This window comes from Diorhabda carinulata, chromosome 10, assembly GCF_026250575.1.
Source record: "Diorhabda carinulata isolate Delta chromosome 10, icDioCari1.1, whole genome shotgun sequence".
Taxonomy (NCBI): Eukaryota; Metazoa; Arthropoda; class Insecta; order Coleoptera; family Chrysomelidae; genus Diorhabda; species Diorhabda carinulata.
In genome coordinates, this window is record NC_079469.1 from 16,486,511 (window position 1) to 16,507,930 (window position 21,420).

The 21,420-nt window shown below is 33.7% G+C and overlaps 1 protein-coding gene across 1 annotated transcript; it reads left to right on the plus strand.

Moving 5' to 3' along the window:
* Positions 1-1,765: 1,765 nt before the first annotated feature.
* LOC130898859 (uncharacterized) lies at positions 1,766-20,991 on the plus strand. Its single transcript, XM_057808422.1, has 3 exons — positions 1,766-1,882; positions 12,205-13,136; positions 19,439-20,991. Exons 1-3 carry the CDS (start codon positions 1,862-1,864, stop codon positions 19,584-19,586), a joined length of 1,101 nt encoding a protein of 366 aa, XP_057664405.1. The 5' UTR covers positions 1,766-1,861; the 3' UTR covers positions 19,587-20,991.
* The last annotated feature ends 429 nt before the right edge of the window (positions 20,992-21,420 follow it).

The window sequence follows — 21,420 nt, forward strand, 5'->3', positions numbered from 1 at the left end:
AAACTATAGGGTTAAATATGCAACAGTAAGGAGGTAGTCTGAGAAGATTATGACCCTGTCTTTGCAATATAATAAGTTTTCTCTAACTTCTTTAATAATAGTTAGCAATTCTTTTTATATTTTCCTTTTTTAAACATTCGAATCAAAATAATTTGCTGAGTTTGTATCTATCTAAAGATTTATTATTATATTCATAATTAATCTTTCCAAGCGACGCCAACGCTTGTTGCAGACTGCCTGGCAGGAATATTTTGAAGAAATTGTGTACATACGCCTTCCGATAGCTTCGGCCAGTAGAAATGCATCTATGTTTACGATTCGATGTTTTCATTGGTTATATATACAGTGGAGATGATGAGTCTACGTCGACTGAGGGTTTGTTAGATGTTCATCGAATTAGATACGGGGAATAAACATTATTTTTCATTCCTCAATTTGATATGAGTGCCGTGCGTATCTAAGAAATATTGATTGCTGCAAGCTGCTACCAAATATTAGGAGGAGGATTTTTCTAACATAACCCCTCGATAGCTTCCAGATAAAAGAAGTCTTCGAGTCTCGGTCTTCGAAAACGATAACTTTTTTGAAACGTGTTTAATTGTGAGTGTTGATGTAGTGTTAGTGTGATCAGTATGAATATGATCAATTTCTAATCATAATTTTTCATAGATTTATATTAAAATCTTTAGTTTGAAGCTGTGATTTTCGTACTCCTGGATCTTTCGATCTTCCAACATAAATTTCGTGCAATATGATATTTGAAACTATTTTTTCTCGAGACAATGTAACCGAATCATAATAGCTGTTTTTGCTTTCGAGAAACAATTAATTATTTAATGAGAAAAAATTCTTGATAGGAAACAATTTTGTGGTGATCGCATTCCAGTAGAAGTTTTTGAATGTCTATATTTCTTACACTGTTGCGGATTGGAATTTTACGGTCCAATAATTTTATAATTTATATTTACAATAAAAATGTGAACAATCGTTATGAGCTTCAAAAATTGTTATCAACAGTATAAATACATTCGATTATTTATTCATTACACCTTGAACTTTTTCTTCGCATAATTTAGAGACCCTTTATAGCGGATATAAAACAATTGAGCAATATTATTTTGAAAAAAAAATTTGACCTGATTCTTTTACTAGAGGAGCTTAATTTTCCAGACATTGTTGCCCTCACTGAACATGGTTAAATAATAATGAGCTTGTTCTTGTCAAAAACTATACAACAGAACTAATTAATCTCATGGAAGTACATGGATCATGTCCACAAACAACGACTTTTCCGAAATAACAAAGTTCAATGATTCAATATATGAGAAAGTATTCGAATTTTCAATCGTCTACCACAGGGCTTCTTCAAAACTTACGTGAAACTATAAAGAAAAAAATAAGACAATAGATAATCATAATAATTTAATTAACAACATAAATAGTTTTGTGAATTCAAAGGCTAGGAGGAGACTTTTTCAGTTTATATATTTTTGGCATTTTTTTAGAAAGTGTTATTATTTGTTCCTACTTGTTTGCAATTTAAGTTCATAAAGAGATTTGAAACGTAATAAATTTATTGTTTTATTTTATTTTCATAATTGTTCTTGGAAGAATCTTTTGGTATTATTAAAGCAATAATTAGATTATACTTTGACACTCACAGAAGGGGCCTGAGAGGATCTCTGCACATGGGCTCAAAATTTGTAATTACGCCGCTACGAAAATAAATTTATTTATGAATTGGTTTGTTCATTGACGGATTCAAGACAAAGGGGAAATGGAATAGTATATAAACGCTACTGGAAGTAGTAGCGCGTTTATTTCTGTGATTTTGTTGTTAAAGTGATTGTTTAACATTAACATGGTTTGGAAAATGACGGTGGTAAGTAATAATGAATATCGATGTTTTTTTTCATTTCAGAAAATTTTTTATGACGGTTTTATGTGGTTGTTATCAAAAAAAAATGCTTAAAAAATATTACTAATCTTCCTTATAACTAAAAAATATGATTTTTCATTTTATAATTTCAAAGTTAAAAATTGTATGGCTCATACAAATATCAACCCAATAGATTGCGACTTAATTTATTGTATTTTTTTAAAATAACAAATATACATACACATTACACATAATGCTTTATCATTAGAAAAGCGAGATGGAAATAAAAAATAATCTTCAACCCTCTGGAGATGAAATTGGAGAAAGGAACAAACCCAAACATCTCAAAACATATCTGCCATCCAAAGCTAAGCCCCCGCATTTGCAAAATAAAATAGACATTACAGAAAATAACAATTTAAAAATAACGTATGATATATATCTTCACCCAATGGATTTAAATCAGTGGTCGCCAAACTTTTGAGTAAATGAGCCATCCTAACATTTATAAACCTTTTAGTGAACTACCTAGGAATATTGGGCCAGAGAAAGTACATAAACCAGTTTATTACAGTTTGGAGAGTATGTTGTGTCCGCCATTCGCTGCAGCTGTCCAAATGTTCACCAGTCACTCTTTTTCTATATTTGTTTTCCATGAATGTCATACTTCAAGAAGATGCTTCAATCTCAATGCAACTTGAACCACAATTGGATAAATTTCTTTGGGGACTAGAGGCCAGACAATCTTAGTGGTAGAGAGGGATTTTAGATACAGGTCATTCTGAAAATCAACAACTTTAATTTCAACGACAGCCTGATCTCCACCAAAATGTTTTACAACACTTATGCCACAATCAATATGCTTCAAAAATCAAATTGTTGTCTTAAATCTGAAAGAATTTCCACGTACTCTTGGTTATTGTTGGGCTACACGCGTGACAATAACAGTCTGCGAAACAAAAACGTGTAACTCCGGCAATAACTAATCGGCTGCAGCGCTCCCAGACACTCAGAGCTGCCAACCCGCTGAGCGTCACCGCGAGCTACTCAAAATTAAACCGCGAACCACAGGTGGCTCGCGATCGACTGTTTGTCGACCACTGATTTAAATTATACCACTTATCATAGCACTATCAATAGATAAGTGAATTCAGTTTTTGTATGAAATTCTATCATTTTATCCCTTATATAAATTAAAAACCCATTTGGTGGGTACCGATACGAAAAATAGAAAAATAGAAAAAGAAATAAATTCCATTGAAAAAGTTATCACACTTGAAAGAAACCTGGAGTCAAAACAATTCATAGACAAAAGCATATGGAGACCTCTGTATATCTGAATTTCAAAAATGCTTTCCATTTAGTTTTCCATCTATTTACTGATGAAAACATACTGTTCAATGGTTTAGCAGGGTTTTCATATCACAATTTTTGTAGAAGGGCGCTTTTTGCATATTATTGAAAAGTGGGCATTTTGAAGAAAAATTTTCAATATAAAGGTTTTTTTGTCACTAATAACTCAAAATCCTGTAAAGTTGTTAAGAAATGAAGCACAATAAAATAATACGGTACTGGATTTTATATTATAAATTGACCTCTTCTATTTCAAATTAGGATAAATGAATAATTAAATAAAATGGAATATATAATGCCCTGTACATTTTATTTTGATATTTTTATCATGATTTCAAATGTAAATTTCCGATTACAAATTGATACAAATGGCGAATGAAAATAATAATCCACGGGTCCGAGAATTGAGAAGTAAACTGCTGATTTCATTTCAGATCACTTAATCTATTTATAAGGCTTAAATAGCATAAATTAAGATCAAATTATTACTAGAGATATAAACAGTTGTGTATCGTAAATGATAGTTCGTGTAAAATCGAACATCTCCCACATTTACATTTAATTATCATAGATTATGACATAATCAATTCAATATGATTATTGTGGTCAATAATAGTAATTTTTTACACGAAGTAGCAAGGAGAAAATTTATTTGCCTTGAAATATATTTAACTTCTTATTAAGGTTGTTTCAAATACCATGTATTATTACAAGTTTTTCCACAGATATTAAACAATTTATGTATGTATGTATGGATTCAGGGTATCATATACTCTGCCACCCAAAGGATCTATTGTATCCACGTTTCTTGTTGTCATACTGGGTAAACCAGTTTTCACAGCTGATCTGTTAATCCCACTCCTTTTAGAATGTCCAGAATGTGGGATGGCTGTAGCTGCTAGAGATCTTCATTTTCTAATTCATACGCTCCCAATTCTAGTACTAATTCAAACTTCAAGAGAATATTGATAGAGGTTTTGTCCGATGTACAACAAAATCTGCACGCCGTATTATCTGCTTAGTCTAGCGTGTCTAGATTGTTCTTACTTAGGTTGATACATTCAGCAGATCTACTCTGGTTATAGTTTCCCACGAGCGTCAGCCCTTGTAGGTTATCTCAATAACTGATGCCCCTTTTACGTGGTGAGCGCTGCTCACTTGGACTATTTTGTTGCCCGCTACCAAACCTTAGGTTGGTCCAGCTCACTAAGGATGTGTCCTTCTTGGTGTTTTTTCACAGATGTCTTGTTGCTTGTGCAGCCTCGGAGGTTAATTTTCCTTGGCACAGACTGTCGATGTAGAGGTGATCTGTGCCCTCTAAGTGCTGAGAGTCGTTTTGTTTTTTCCTTCTTCTTTTGCGACATGAACCGGTATTTTCCCAAACCTATAATGGATGGTATAACCATTAACTTGAAGGTCAGGTAGGATTGTTTGTCCATACCTGCGCTTAAGAGCTGACCATCACTTTCGTCCTTCCGATTTAGGACTTTCCATTGTGAGAAGTCCCTCATTCTGCGCTTTCTCCAGCAGCAGAAGCCATTTTTCTTCCACTTCCAAACGTCTTTAGCTCGAATCGCATCAAGCACGCGAACTGTGGAACTTTCAACAGGAACCACTCAGCTGACTGGGGTGCTTCACAATCGACCAGGAATTATTCCCGGCCGAAAGCCAAAAGTGAATGCAACTTAATTGGATCTAATGCTTACATCTCATCAACTAGTGTCTCTTCTGCGCTGAGGACTGTCATTGGTACAATTGCTACTCTCAAGAGCTTGGCACCAGCTGCGTATGTACTTATAGTACAAGCGGTGTCTTTGTTCGCTTCACTCTTTTCTTTTTTTTTCGGATTTTGGGCCTCTCTGAGGCTGAGGTTGGTGCTTTTGTTTCACTGCCCTTGCTGTGGTTCTTGCTTCCTCTGGAGCAAGCCATTTGCTGAGTTAGCGAAAATAGCATCAGCATCCTGCTCCACTGAGTCCACTTCTCAGTAGGTCATCTCTGCCTCCTAGTTATCTCGGTTTCGGCGTGTATCTTCTCTTTTTTGTAAAAGAGGGGACCCCTCTTCTCTGTTTTTCTTTCTCGTAAGATATTCTCAGTTGAGGAGTGGATGTTTTATCAGTTTTCGCAATTTTTTTCCTCTTTCTCTATTTCCATAGTTGTTACCACTAGTAGTTAAATCCTGCAACGTTGCGTATGTAAAGAAAACGTACGCTAGTTCATTAATTATTGTAAGCGTCATTACCAAGTGAAGACACTCGAGTTCCAGACGAGAATGATCGATTTTTATTAAACGCAAATGGCAATTAATTAATTTAAATGAAAGACAAAGACATCAAATCAAGGTTATAATTAGACATTGTTGCCAATTCAAAATATCATGAGCTTCATAACAGGATTTATGAATGAATTAATATATCTGTTTAAATTGGGTTTTTTGGGTGTTAATGCATGATAGGGCACGTTCATTTATCATGTCTGTGGACAAGAATTTCATTACCCTCTTCAAAGAAAGTCACCGTCAATGTAGCCTAACCGTTCAGTAACAATAAGGTACAAAACAGACCTTGAAACTTCTGGAAATTCCGTAGACAAAGCAGTAATGACGAATTTGTGGTTTTCTTTAACCATTCTGTCAACTCGTTGAACCTGAAACGACAGATTTGCGTCCTTTGCCCCCTTCATGATGAACTACCATCGCTCATGAAGTATTCTCCATACACACGAATCATTCTCCGATGGATTTCTGTAGCACTATGACCTTCAGCCTGTAGAAAACGAATTTCACTTCGCAATTCACTTTTAGCGGGAGCATCAATAATGGCGGATAAGTTTACGTGGCCGTAGCACAACGCCGACTGACGCCTGAATGTTAACAATGGCGAAGTGTGTAGTGCGAGAGCTTCTGTCCGCATCGCACCCGCGCGAAGCGATCGGAGGTTGAGAAAAAGGCCCTCGTATTTAGTTTTAAGAGAATTAATTTGTACTGATAATATTTTACGATTTCTCCTTTAACTACTAATTACTTTCATATCACATTCTGTCTGTTATCAATTTGAATACAGAAAGACGTTAATCCTATCTGGAAATATTTATTTAAATAATAGTAGTCCTTCCATCTCATTGTAGTGATCAGAAATCATACTTTTTTGGGGAAATGTGGTACAATTATTATTATATATTATTATATTATATTATATTAAAGTTTTTTTGTACTGTTTTGAACGTAGAATGGCAACCATTTATATTGATTGGGAGAAACGGAACTTTTACCTGCGCTGTTTGGTTAGGTTAGGAAAAATTAAAGAGAAATTTTCTGTGATGAATCACAATAAAAATATATTGGCATCTATGTCTTTGTCCTATATGGACAGTTTCTCTCTGGTTCGAGATACTTTATCTATAATGCGCATGTTTGAGAAAGCGCAGAACCGAGCTGGAACCTCGGAGGATAGAGAAATCGTTGCAATTCTGTCTTCCTTAGTCGGAACAGCTTCCACTGTCCCTAGGGAAGTATTACATTTATGGTGATTAATTTAATTTTGCTAAAAGTCCTAGCTGTCGCATATCAGCTTGTTCTTAATTTCTTACTACCTACTTATTTCAATATATTCATTAAGAATCGGCAGATATTTCTTAAGCATGTAAAATTCTAGGAAACAGATATTAAAAAAAATATTTTATAAAAACATAATTTCACAATTTTAATTTAAGTCATAATATAACCGGTACACGCAAACAGTGAAATGAAATTTTAATTTCAATTATTTATCCACATTTAAGTGCTGCTGCTTTTTGTTGTTATTGAAATAAGTGTCTAATCTACAGAATATTCTAATTTGAATGATCGAAATTTACATTTTAGACGTGAAACTCCAAACAATTTTTAGTAGTTTTGCAATTCATTCAAACCGAACGGTTTTTGTTACTCAGAAAAACTGATAACAATTGTCTTGCTTCGATTGAGTACACAACAAGTGAAACTATTAGTTTATAAGAAGAAATGAAAGTGATTTTTTAGTACTACCATTATACAGTGAGAATCTGTAGCATGGAATATATATTCAATAGGTCAGATAGATTTTTTTATGGATTATCAATAGCTTTGTTGTGCCATAATTTCAGAGTTTGACATTTCAATAAATTATTGTTGAACCACCATTGACGTTGTTGAATCTGTAAAATTCTTAGGGCTTGTCGAGGACAATTCCTTGAAATGGGAGTTACATATTGCCTCCTGTTTTACGCTGAGATCAGTTTCCAAAGAACTGAACTTATCCATCTCCTTAACAGTTTATTATTGAATCGCATCTCCAATAAGCCCTTTTCATCTGGGGTACGTGTGGTGCGACTCAATTTGAACGAATCTTCAAACTACAAAAGAGAGCTGTCAGATATTTATTCCGACTAAACAGCAAGGACTTCTTTAAAAGATTGAAAATTCTGAATCTTCCTTCCTTGATCATCTTTGTATCCATTTTCCTAATTATCGTATCCACTTAGGAACGCGGAGTACGACCTTCACCTACCTACTCAACGTTTGGAAGTAGTTAACGGCTCAATATTTCACATTGCAAAAAAATGCACATTCAAATGCCAATTGAAATAAAATCGATATTATCTTGTACCACATTCATTCATTTTCATAAGCTTTTGTCTACAAATTGTTAGAATTTTTTGATGTCAAGCAGACGACATTAAAGGCTAGGAAATATTTTCTAATCACTTCATTCCACAATCTCTTAACACGAAATATTTACATCAAGTAAACCATTACATTAAATTTCATATCGTTAATTGGAGTTAGCTCCTCAGAAGTTATCGCTTTGATCTGTGACTACCACTGGCCATTCAATACGTTAGTTTTTGATATATTTCTCAATTGAGTCACCCTGTAGAATTATTATTGTATAGAAAAAATCGCAAATGGAAATACTAGTCGACGATTCAAGCATTTAAGAAGCAATTATTAATTTTATTCGACTTATTTCACTTAAAAATTAATTTTTTTCTTTCGCCTCTCTAGTTACTTGTTTTACGTGTGATTGTTTATTCTGCTTGGTTTTTGTGGTGGAGAAACGCATGTAATTATTTGTTGTTATGGCTCTAGAACTTGATACATGCCATACTCGTCGTATTAAATTAAGACATTCAACGCCACCTGACTTACAATTCAATATCAATCTCATTTGGTATTGACTATCTTGAAAACAACGATTATAATTATGTACTTGTTTGTTGTTTATATTTATTGAAGGTTACGTACACTTCTTCCTCTTACACGATCTGCTATGATTATACGTCATATATTTACAATGAACTTTGATTTCAGGCGACGACAATTCGCACCTGATTATAACAATAAATATACACGACGTAACCAGCTCCATACCGGATTTGTGTCTGTAATTCTAGAAAATAAATTATCTCTTGATGTATAGTATTAAATGAAATACGGAAAACTTCAAAACAATTACAACAATTAATATTCTTCGACAGTTATCTAGCCCGTGCATTTGTTTTACAACCAACTGATGTTACTTGATTTTGTACTATTGAAAATTTTAATAATTGCAGCCCATAATGTTTGGATTCACGACATACTCGTAATCATTTCATTTGCTTATAATAATCCATCCAGATCAGGGTGAATATAAGCAGTAAAATTAATTTTTTTAAGGAACTGTTAGTATTTAAATTCTCATCATTTTTTCTCCCCAAAATTGCTTATGCGACAACGTCCTGATTTGATGAAGATGTCACTTGCACGTGAAACTTCAAGGTTAAAGGCCGCTTGACATGATGAAAAAAAAAAATTACATGCAATTTATTGCAAGGTCAATGTATTGCATAGATGAATGCATAGATGAATGTTGTAAAGGTAAAGTAAACAATAAGAAAGTGGTCATTGCATCACTGGGAATAATCAAATCCGCCTCCGCCTTGCTTTTGGAGTCTGATGAACAGTTTAGCTAGAAAATTAGTCGAGAAAACATAGAAAAATTAATTGAGATTGGACGAAGAATCATGAATAAACTCATTTCTGTCTCAAATTGCAATAAAAATTGCACCAAATCGATAAGATCTAGTAAATACGATGGATGGTCAATCAATTGCAAAAGTGCATTTCGTCAATTTTGGAAGCACTGATGTGTAATACACCTGTTTGTTGTTTAACTTTATTGTAGTGTAGTCTAGATCTAGATTTCATATACAGTTATCCGACTCCCTTTGCTTAAACGGCATCAATACACTTTTAGGGCAAAATGAGCAAACGCGGTACTCAAAATGCAAATAACTTACGCTTGCATAATTCTTCAGTAGGTATATGGCTGATAGTACCATTTACAATGATATCAGTTTTGAACAGTCGTCATTAATCAAGTCATTTTAATAAATGATATTCAATTCAATAGAATCCGAAATATTATGAATAAATGAGAACTAGAGGAACAAAAGAAACAACTTGTATGAACAACATTCTCCTTAAACTTGAAGATCGTGATTAAAAGATGAAAATTAAAAAATAAAAACACTAAAACTATATCTACACATACATGATACTCTTGTTTATAACATTGACGCTTACTGAAGCGAGAATCGTTAATGGCAACCTGTGCTTGCTGCTAAACACAACAATGGGTTATCTTGAAGAGTAGATACCAAACCTCAAATTTAGATAGAAAAAACAGATGACTTTGAATTACTAGAATATCCGCGAACCCTGACGATACGGTTCACTGATGACAGGAAATCATAATTTTTTATATTCTTCACATAATTTCCTACAAAACGACTTAAAATTGATTAAAAACAATATAATTGCTATTTATATCAACAAATTAATTACTATAAATTCAATTCTCTCAGTAGTTCCGGCTTATTTTTTGATAGGCAGCCCATTGTTATATAGAGATCCGCGTAGGTCATATAATTTAGCTTTAAGACAATAAAATGTATAGTCAAAATAAATTTATAAATGGGATTCGAAAAAAAATAACTGTCAGTATTCAAATCAATGCGCATCTTGATCAATGCATTTACGGTAACGTTTCTCAACAGAGAGGCAGGTCCTGAGAAGCATGTCAAGCTGTCCGTGAAGAGTTTCGAATTATTTTTCAATTGCATTTCAGAGGTCATTGAGAAGCCTCACAAGAATAAATCACAAGGTGTTAGGTCACATAACCGTACGGGCCATTGTACGAATCCTATCAATTGCATGAAACGACGGATTGTCGCGAGTGATGGATCGTTGTCCTGTTGCCCACGTAAGCACGAGCATTTCCAGGTAACTTTGTCCCGTCACGTGACCCTCAAAGAAGTACTGACCCACGAGATTAATGCTTCTTATGCTGATGTCTCATGCCTATAATTATGCCTACCTCTGTATTATAATCTGTATTATAATAAGCGTGACTTTTACACATTAAAATTGTATTATGTATACAGAGTGAGTTTTATGTAAGGAGGGATCTGACAACAATGTCAAAAATTTATGAAAATCGTACAAGTCGTTTTCGAGATAATTGAGGCGTTCCATACATACAACTCACACTGTATATTTATTGAATGTTATTATAACGAACCGGACGGACACAATAGATCCTTTGAGTCGCACTGTATATGATACATACAACGATAAGGACCGGACCGTCGAAGGTTAAAATGATTAAATTGTTTCTTGATTTGAACATTTTGTAGAAAACTAGTGAGGATTTATGATTTACGAAATAAATGTGTAAAAATATAAAAAATTATTTGGAAATTATCATGTGAGAATATAAGTTATGCGGATTGTCAGATTTATTAACCTTGCACACAGTTGCAAAGTTCATGATAATAGGTATTAATAAATTATCCTTGAATAAACTACTACCTTGGACAAATTGAATTGAAAAGTAATTTATCGGATGCTAGTTTAAGACGAATTGAGAAACGAATCATCATGATAAATAATTATAATTGTTTTACCACTAACCTATGCACATGGTAATTTCCTATTGTATATTATTTTAGTTAATATTTCATATAAATTCATGAGAAATTTTACTTACAAAAAAATATCTATTATTTTATCTACAATTAAAGAAAATCTATCATCTTTTTGAGCTTTCCGCAATAATTTGAGGCGTTATACGTTTCAAAAATCAATATTTTTTTTAAAATTAACAATAATTATACTGAATTTTCGATATTTCGTGATTGGTTAGTTTTTAAAATAAAGTTTGTATGGTAATATATAAGGTAAATCAGGATGGGAACGGTGATCTCTAATTTTAATTCTATCGTATTCAGTGAAAGATTCAAACTAGGAAGAATTTTCTTCATACGTTTTTTGACTTTATTTCCCCATGATTAATAATCAGGAGATGCAGTTGCAAATTTTCCTCGAAATAAGTTCCAAGTACGTGATAAGGGAGCCCTCGAATCATAAAATCTACGGCCCTCACTACGGAAAGCCTTTCCTACTTCGATTATAACCAACCAATTTAATTTTGATTGTATGTACTTCATTTTCACTTAAATAATCATTTAGATGTGGACCATAGCAAATAAAATTTGAAATAAAAGATTCTCTTACCTCAGTAGAAATATTATTACGATATCGTCGTCTCGGAAATGCGAATCGCTAGACTAGGAAACTGCTTTTACTAAGTAATTGCACCGAAACACTGGCACTTAGCACCTCGGACCGCGGACCGCGGACATCGTCACCGTATCAAGAACGCTTCTTTGATGGAATCTACCCTCTTTGAAAAACAAACATTTTTTTCTAAAATAACCCATAATAGTGTTTATAACTAATCCACCCCTAACCCTATCAGTTATAAGGCAAGAATCGTATTTTATTCATAAAGATAAACCTTTGAACAAATATGAAATAATAATTTCGTTATAACATATTTACATGCGTGTGTGATGAATATGAAAATGAATTATTCCGTTTACTTTTTCTCAAATGTATTATTCCATTTCAGATGGCAGTACTCGCCTTTGCAACGATATCAAGCGCTATACCATTAACAACATTCGGAAAATCTTCATCAAGAGACGACTACGAACCTGTCCAAAAACCAGCTCAACAGCAAGAGGAAACAGATTCTTACCAATTATATCAAACACAATTACCAACTGCACTTGAATTACCGAAACAAGACGCGAAACAAACACAATTCTACGTTCCGGAACCAGTGAATGTACTTAAGGCACCTCAAGAATCCCAAGAACCAAACTATTACCAGGTTCCTATTCCCAGTGAAGAATTAGTTGCACCAATAGATACGGAATGGAATCCTAATGGCGATCCGATGTACTATTATCAAGTACCAGCTGTCATTTCTAGACAAGAATTGCCTACAAAAGAATTTCCCAAGAAATATAACGAAGATATTCATGACAAGAAAAAGCCCTATTCATCGAAACCTAAGCTAGAAGTTATTTTTGAACCAATTAGTGCGAAAGAATACGAAGATAAACAGATACAGTTAACCAAAAATTTTGATCAATTAGCTAAAAAGGAAAATCAAAAGTTAATAAAGGTAGTGCCTTATCCTAAAATAATTGCGCCTAGAACAAAAATGCAAACTACAGACAGTACACCAAAATATACTGACAGCATAATCAAACCTGCTTTAATCGTACCTCACCACACATACCAAAGTACACCCACAACTACAACAACGAGCAGTGTTAATGAACCTTCAGATAGTATCACAGTACCCAGTGATCATGTTGAAAGATCTACTGCAGAATTTAATACTGGGCTTAGCGGACAACTCATAAATTCCTTGGGTATTCCTTCATCAGCCTCTACGCATGAAGGGGCTTCTCCTGGTGAAAGGCTTGAATTTCATATATCAGGTCATGATGGCCCTCTTTCTTACAAATGGGGATATGATACTGGAAAAGGGTAACTTTCTTCATGCTTCTTTTCACCTGCTTTTAATACATTTTTTATTATTATTATAAGTGTGCTAATATGAACATTCATAATGTACGTTTTCGAATTCGGATATCATTAATCTGCTAATAGCATGAATAGACTTGTTAAATTCCATATTTCACTAAAAAAATAATTTCATGTATTGAATGAACAATTACATAACTATAGGTTAACCATGTCAAACTGAGATATAACGATAAGGCAATCAAAACTGAAACATATAGCATAGAAAAGGTCCTTTACTTTATTATTATTATATCAATTTCTTCTTACGACGCCGTCTCCTTACGAAGGTTGGCGATCCAAATGCTATTGCCGTTTTCCTTCGATCTTCACTCCTATTATCAGGCGGAGAATCTCTCTCATTATATGTCCTAGGTACTGCAACTTTCTCTCCTTGATTGTCATGAGAAGTTACCCATTTGCTGCAGGACCTCTATGTTTGTCTTATGTTCAAACGCATCAATTTTCTTCTCAATGGCTGCATCTATGGTCCAACTTTCGTATCCGTACAGAAGAACGGCGAAGCATTCTGATCCGGAGTTACAGGCTGATGTTGCGGTTTGCCAGAATTGTCCTCATGTTGTCCATCTAGGTTCACTGAATCACTATCCATTTTCTAATAACGACTCGCAGAAAAAGTAGATTGAGGTCGAACTAAAATCGATTCACGATGAAAAGAAAACGCGACAGACTTTCTCTTTTCGTAGCTGTCAACTGTCATCCGCCGGCAGTCTATCAACTCCCTAGGCAGTCGGCAGACTGCCGGCTTTCGATAGATCGTCCTTTAAATTGCCGGCAGTCTGCCGACTCCCTAGGCAGTCTGCAGAATGCCGGATTCTGTCATTTGCTTACGACATATAAATCTCCTTCATTTGATCTAACAAACAATTCCTTTTAATGCTGTAGAAGAGAATCCTCAACATTTTTCAAATGTTTGCATTAGTGAGTAAAAAGCTTGTATACTTACCTCTTCTTACTTAAGTCATATTTTATATTATGAAATTTAATGAATCCCTATTTAAATCGAAAACACGAGTTTTATTGAACAGCTAGCTTTCTATTGAATACATAAAAATTATGAGAAATTATAAAATCCAATTTTCATTCAGTAACCATCTCAATATCGAATCTATTAACGTAATATTTTTTTTTATTTTCGAATGCTTTTCAATAGTAAACACATCAGTGATTAATAATAATAATTAATTTTTCTTTGCGTAATGCTTTGCTTCATTTTATAATCAATTTTGTTCTGCAATTTGATATTTCACGGTTAATAAATTTACATTATGGTGAAACGAAACTTTTTTCAACAAACACGAATCGACTATATCTTTTTTATTATCGTTTATATGTACAATCTAGTGGTCTTGGGAAGATGGCCAGTACTTATTTTGTCTTTCCCTTACCACAGTAAGAAAATGTGTCCTTAAGCTTGGTGCAATTTTCATATTGCACCGTATCCAATTATCGATTAGTTTCGTCCTATAATAATTATCACCACAGCTTCTGCAGTTATCTTTTTCTCTGTCTTCAGTTTTACTTTCAGAGGTATCATTGACAACGATGGGAGCTTCGTCGTAACTGCTATCAGATAACCTAAGAATTACCGTTCGTTTCTTAGGAGTATTTTTTTACTTAAGCCTACCAGTCTTGAATTCTTTCTTTATTGTTGATTCTTCTTCCGTTTTCTTTCATTTTCCGTTTTTCAATTTGCTCCTCAGATGTCAGAAGAATACTTAGTTGTTGAACTCTTTCGCGGAATTAATTTAATTTTAACAGCAGTGGCGACGTCTGACTGGATCTACTTGAGCCAAGATCTGAAACTGATTACGTCTGCACCGCATGCTCTATGTTTCTTTCGATAGGTTGCTCAATTTTTTCCCTAAAAGCGTACTCCCTGGGAGAACTTTAAAGCTGAACGATTGACATTTATCAGGTTGAACCAGGCAAAACTGCGATCTGAAGAATACATTCATCTATGGGATGCCATCAACGCTGATGGAAATGCACAGTATGTAGTTAGAACAACAACTATGGATACGTATGTACGTCATTATGGCACACCAGATTCATTTATAACAAAAGGGCTTGACCGAAATTAGACTTCGATTACAATTTGCACCGATTCGGACCAGTAAATTTTTAAAAATCTAAAAATTTTTTTTAAATGTGGTTTTCTTGGAATAACTCTTAAACAGCTTTACCGATCGATTCTAAAACCAATTGGAATTCAATATTCATCGTTAAGACAGGACAACATCTGTCGGGTCAGTTTAATAATGTCCGCCCGGGTGCAAGAACAAAAAATGCCGCCCTACTCAACTTAAATTAAAAAATTAAAAAAAGGCTTCCCAAACGCAAACTTAGATAAACACCGCATTATAAAAATAAAAAAAATCCCACATTCTCAAAGTCGGTAAAGAGTTTAAGAGTCAAAAACCAAAAAAGCCGCGGGCCGTGATCCCTTTATTTAAGTAATCTATTAATATATTTTGTTATTTTTGTGGAAAGCGGCTTATTCTTTATTATTATCTATTCGCCCGAACGCTCAACGCACTATTTTTGTATTGTTATAATAATAAGAAAACAATATTTCGGAGAAATGCCGTTCTCAAAGAAAAGCAACTTTGCGCTTTGCGACTAAATATTTTTTGCATCATGGGGTTCTGTTTTTTTTGCAACCCCGTGTTTTAGTGCCGCCCGGGTGCCATGCACCACTTGCACCTCCGGTGCGGCTCAGTCATTCGTTTTCAAATATCAGATAGGACGAATATTATTTCTCTGATTTTCCTGTACGACAAATGCAAGTAGTGGAAATCCAATAAGAAAAGGCTTGTTGTTGGTGGTTCGACGAAAACCCTTTGCGAAATAAAATGCTGCCCTTCTTAACAAAAACAATCCGTTAATCTCCAGTGAGGTAAACCCTTTTAACAAATTTCTGTAATAAGAAGATTGAATTTTGTAAATGGAAATATAATTTTTGGTTGGGGTAAAAATATTTCCAAAATAGATCGCTGTTGTTGGTTAAAAAAAATTGGTATTTCTAATCTCTACATTTGTGAAACGTTAATAGGTCAGTTTCATTTTTGGTCAAGTGTTTTTTTCATTACGGTATCTCATTATTGTCACAGGAAGAGGTTTTTAAATCTTGAAGTGGCTCCAATCTCTCATATGTCGAAGTCTTTCTTCTCTTTGTCAGGAGTATCAAACCTACTTACATGTTTAATAAATGTGTAACTAAATTGGGACAGTTAGACAACTAGTTGCATATTTCACTGTTTTCTACGAAAGTCAACTATTTTGCTATAAATAATCGGTAGTTTCAGCACATTAGAAAAAAGCACCAAGAATTTGTTATTGGGTACGGTTCTATATTAAACATCCGTAAAAACTAAATGTAATAATTATTCAGGAAACATTAGAACATTCGCACATTACAGCATATCTAATAAGTTTCATAATAATTACTATAAAAATAATTTATGGTTAGAAAACAACGTTTAAATACCAGGATTTCCCATCAACAATTAGTTACGATAGACTAGTCTGTGATCGTTATAGGATATAATAAACTTTTTGTTCCACCTATAAATTGATATCAAATTCTAAATTATTGAGTTTGATCATTTCATGATAGGTAAATAATTATGCGACGAACTGCTCGTAGTAGAACCAAAATGGTGTGAGTAGGCTCACCAATTCAATCGCTCCGATTTCGATATATTTTATTTTATAAGTTAGAATAGAAATACAAAGAAAGTGATAATAATACCAGGATACTTATTATAATATCTATATCAGTTCATATTAATCATGTGTCAGAGGGGGCAGATAGTAAAGTACGAGGAAAGAGGGGGGTGAACATACCGCCTGTTAAGAACCATAGTGGCGTAAGTCCAAAACCATCATACTGAAGAAAACAGCATTCCAAATTTTTACAAAGCTAAATCAACAGCTTCCGTTGTAATTTTTTTGCTTTTTTCCTTCAAGTTTTAGCCTCTTTCCTATACATAACAAGAGTAACGGTTTGAAAAAAATCGTGTGCCGTTCCTACCCTAAACGTGCGGTTCTTTTGCTCCCCTCTCTCATGGCGAATATCGCGCTCCACAGGCAAGGCTTTAAAATAGTTTTTGGCCACTTCTGCACATAAAACATAGGTCATCCTAGTGTTGTTTGGATGTCTTAACTCGAAAATCGATTTTTTTGTAGTTTCGCCACTACAATTCTCAACAGGCGATCAATTACATTGCAATTATTTCATTTATACTTTGTCTATTTATACTTTTCATATATGAGAATTTACTTACCTAAAAGGACCCATTCGACCCTCAGCATTATTTTACTCCACTTATTATCAATTTCATTGATTTATTTTTATCATTTTACCTACTAATTCTAAATTGTAATAAATGAGAAGGTTTAAAGGTACAGTTTTAAATTTCCTATTTTTATTAGTCGGTGAAAACTTATAACGACAAAAAGGAAGTCATCGGATAATAATAAAATATTTTTCTTATATTGAATCATATGATAAAATACAATTAGAATAATTATGTAAATTATAGTTATATTGATAATAATTATATCAACTTTCACTAAATTAATTACTCTCGCAATTTATACACAATGTAATTTTAACGCCACCTTCAAACAAAATCTTGTTTGAAGATTTGTTCTCATATTCCGGTCGAATTTGGCATCTTTTTCTTTTGTGTGCCCTCTGAGGAATATTTTAAAAATATTGGATTCCCAAGTTTTATCCAAGCAACCTTTCACGGATAAATCGTTTCGCCCTAAAACACCCCTTGCGTAAGCCAGTGAAATAAATATCAGACGTTTTTCTCCAATTTTCATATTCTGATTTCTCGTGTTCTTTTGTATATTTTTGAACTATATTTAGCCGGTTGTCATCAATTATTTGGTTGAAAGCCGACAATGGTGAATTTTTAAAATTTTTTTTGTTTAGCTTGAATAGCTGTATATAGCAAAAATGTTGTTTCATCATAGTTCACATCCAGTCATTTGGGATCGAAACAATTCAGAATGTTTTGGAAATCTAATTCGGCTCATCCGCAAAGCTGAAGAGTTTCCCTTGGCTATCAAAGTTGACTAAAATATAATATAAACAATATTGATACCAGAACTGTGCCCTGTGGAACGCCACGAGTAAAAATTTATTTATCGCTGATTTTTTCTTTTATCCCCTTATTCCTGCGTCCTCTAATGTATCCAATAATAAAAAATGGTTTACGATATTAAATGCTTTCGACAGATCTAGGAATATGCACAGGGAGGGCTTTACCCTCTTCTATCGCACTCTGTCCAGGATATCCAGCTTAAGTCTGTTCATTTCTTGTGTGAGATTCGCTAGTTTTTCAGCCTCAAAAAGGCTTTTCACGTTCCATGTTCTTATCCTCAACAGTTTTCTTAAGTTTGCTTTCGTACTTGATACGTTTAATGTCGTTCTTCCCGGAGATCCGATTGGAAAACTATTTATACCTCCGGAATATTTTGAATTAAATATCTTCATGTTATTGTCTTGGGAATAATAATAAAGGTAGTTTCCCGTTTGCCTTGCTTTATGCAAAATTTTGGATTGTGTATCGGCCGCCTATTCTGGATCAGACGCCGTTTGCAACCGCCCAATCTAGGAGCAGACGTTGCATGAGAACGTCACCACCGGCGTTGCTTTCTGGAGAGAAGATACTGAGCCCTCTCACCAACAACAAGGTTATGATTCCCCTAGAGAGATTCAACCAACAAACCTCATTGCCTTGAGCTGAAAAAATATCTATACCAGAGATTGGTAATGAAATCGACGAGAAAATTAAATGATGAATAAACGAAATGAGTTCGCATCTGATAACCGTTCAATTTTCCCAATGAAATCGATAGATGAGAATGAAATAACAAAAATTGGTCAAACCCTACCGATCGGTGCCACAATTTAATTTAATCGAAAAAAAGTAACGGTGTATACATAAAAACAACGACATCAAAATCTTAAGAAACTTCTGGTTATGTTTTCAACATAAAAGGCAGAAGAAGATATCAGATAGACAAAATTTAGATAAAATTAATATCTAATAACTCTCTTGAGATAGTGTTACAAAATATATATTTATATATAAAAATTGTTTTTTAAGCTCAACGTTTTTAAACAGATAGTAGTGACTGAAATGAATTAACAATCAATTTATACACTTTACAATCCACCAATTCAAACTTTTTCGTGAATCTAAAATTGTATTTGGTATTTTCAGACACAACAGGCTATTTAGATACGAAGAAAAAGACAAAGAAGGCATTGTGAGAGGACATTACGGCTTTTATGATGAAGAAGGGAAGCTTCAAGTTGTCCATTACGATGCCCATCCACATACAGGTTTTCATGTTGCCGACAAAATATAAGATGGATATATTATAATTAAAATGAAAATTGTGAAATATATTCGAGGCGTTATAGTTAGTTGACTGAAAACTACAAATTCACCAAACGAAAACCATCAATTGAGGAATTGCTTGGTACTTTTGCAAACATAAATTGATTACCAAATCATCAATTTTTAAAAACCTAAATTGTATATATTCTTCTTAGATTATGTAGGCAGCTTCAATATATATTATCATCTAGCATAGGTACTAGTTACAAAATGTTGTTAATAATGTTTTAATACTTAACCTTATATTGGTTATACTAATTAATGTTTTTCTTCGCAAGTATTTGTTCATATAGTGGACAAAAAAGTCTCGTAAGCTATTGAAATTTATAATTGTATTTGAATATACTTCATGTATATTGGACTGGTAAAGGCGCGCCGAGCAGTCAACTAGAACAGCGGTCATCATCCCACAGATACCCCACAGCTTCCTCAAGGAACTTGCAGCTAAATCTAAATAAAATCCAGATAGGATTTCACTTAGACCGAAAGCTGACTTGGCAGAAACACATATTGAATAAGCGAGTGTTACTCTATAAAAGCATCCCAGTAATTCCAACATAGAGATCCTGCAGAGATTTCAGAACAAGGTGTTGCGCATCATTGTCAACGCTCCCAGATATGTGCTCAATAGTGTTATAGTGCGAAATATCCAAATTAAATCAGCTAAAGAAGTGATCAATGTGTACAATTTAGTGACACATACAGCTACAGAGTGTCAACGCAATATATTGTAAAAGTATGTAGGATAGTACATTGGTAGTATCTCTACCCATGCCATTGTAAATCATAACAACAGCTCATTGCCTCAGAGAAGATTGCTGAATAAATGGAGTGCAATGCAATGCAATGCAAGACGCAATATTCCTTCACCAAAAACATACGCAGATGAAGTTCAACTGATTATTTCATGCAAGATCTCGCATTTACAACATTATCGTTTTGATGCCATTTATTGCGTGCAAGTTCTAGAGAGAAATAACTTTCTGATCTGCTGATATTATGTCTCTCAGTTATCCTTATGTTTTATTTTCCTTGGAAGTTTATCAAATGTTTCTTCATTCACTCTCAAATAATTTGTGTAAGCCTTTTCGTCTGATCCATCTAGCAATGTCCTGGCCCACTAACACCTTGGTGCTCTTGACCACTTTTTTCGTGTTTTGTTATTTTCATTTTAAACCACCTACAAAAAAATATATAAAATTTGAGGTTAGGAATTTGTTTACATATCTCCACTCTGTATCGAGAGGCGTAAGGTAGGAATTTGTATTCGATTACATGAAAACTTATTTACTTACTTATTATATTTTATTGTGATTTATTATTATTTTGTTAAGTAGTATGTCAATAAAATTAAAATGTATGTCAGTAATAAATGTTTTCTTATTTTCCATTTTCTCTATAAAGAAAACCATAGAAGAGACTGTTGCACCTTGGACATGGTGTACCTTCAAACAATTTAAATTTAAAATTTTTTTGACGACTTAAAAGATGTTCACAACCGATTCGGAACAATTCTAGTGACAAACCACTAAATATTTTATTAGCGCCGCAAAATATATTTTGATTTCACTTTAATGTAAATTAGTTAAGCACTCCACTAAACAATTCAACAACTAACAGATTATAACATAACCCCTTAAAGTTTTCGCTTTATTTTTTGTTTTGCCATCGGTTATATTTAACTAACGCTCAAAACGCCTCATAAGACATTCCACTTACGATTATGACGTTCTGGACTAAGTGCAACGGGAAAGATCGTGATCGTAATTGTCATGAGTGCTTAGTGGAATGCACCCTAAGTA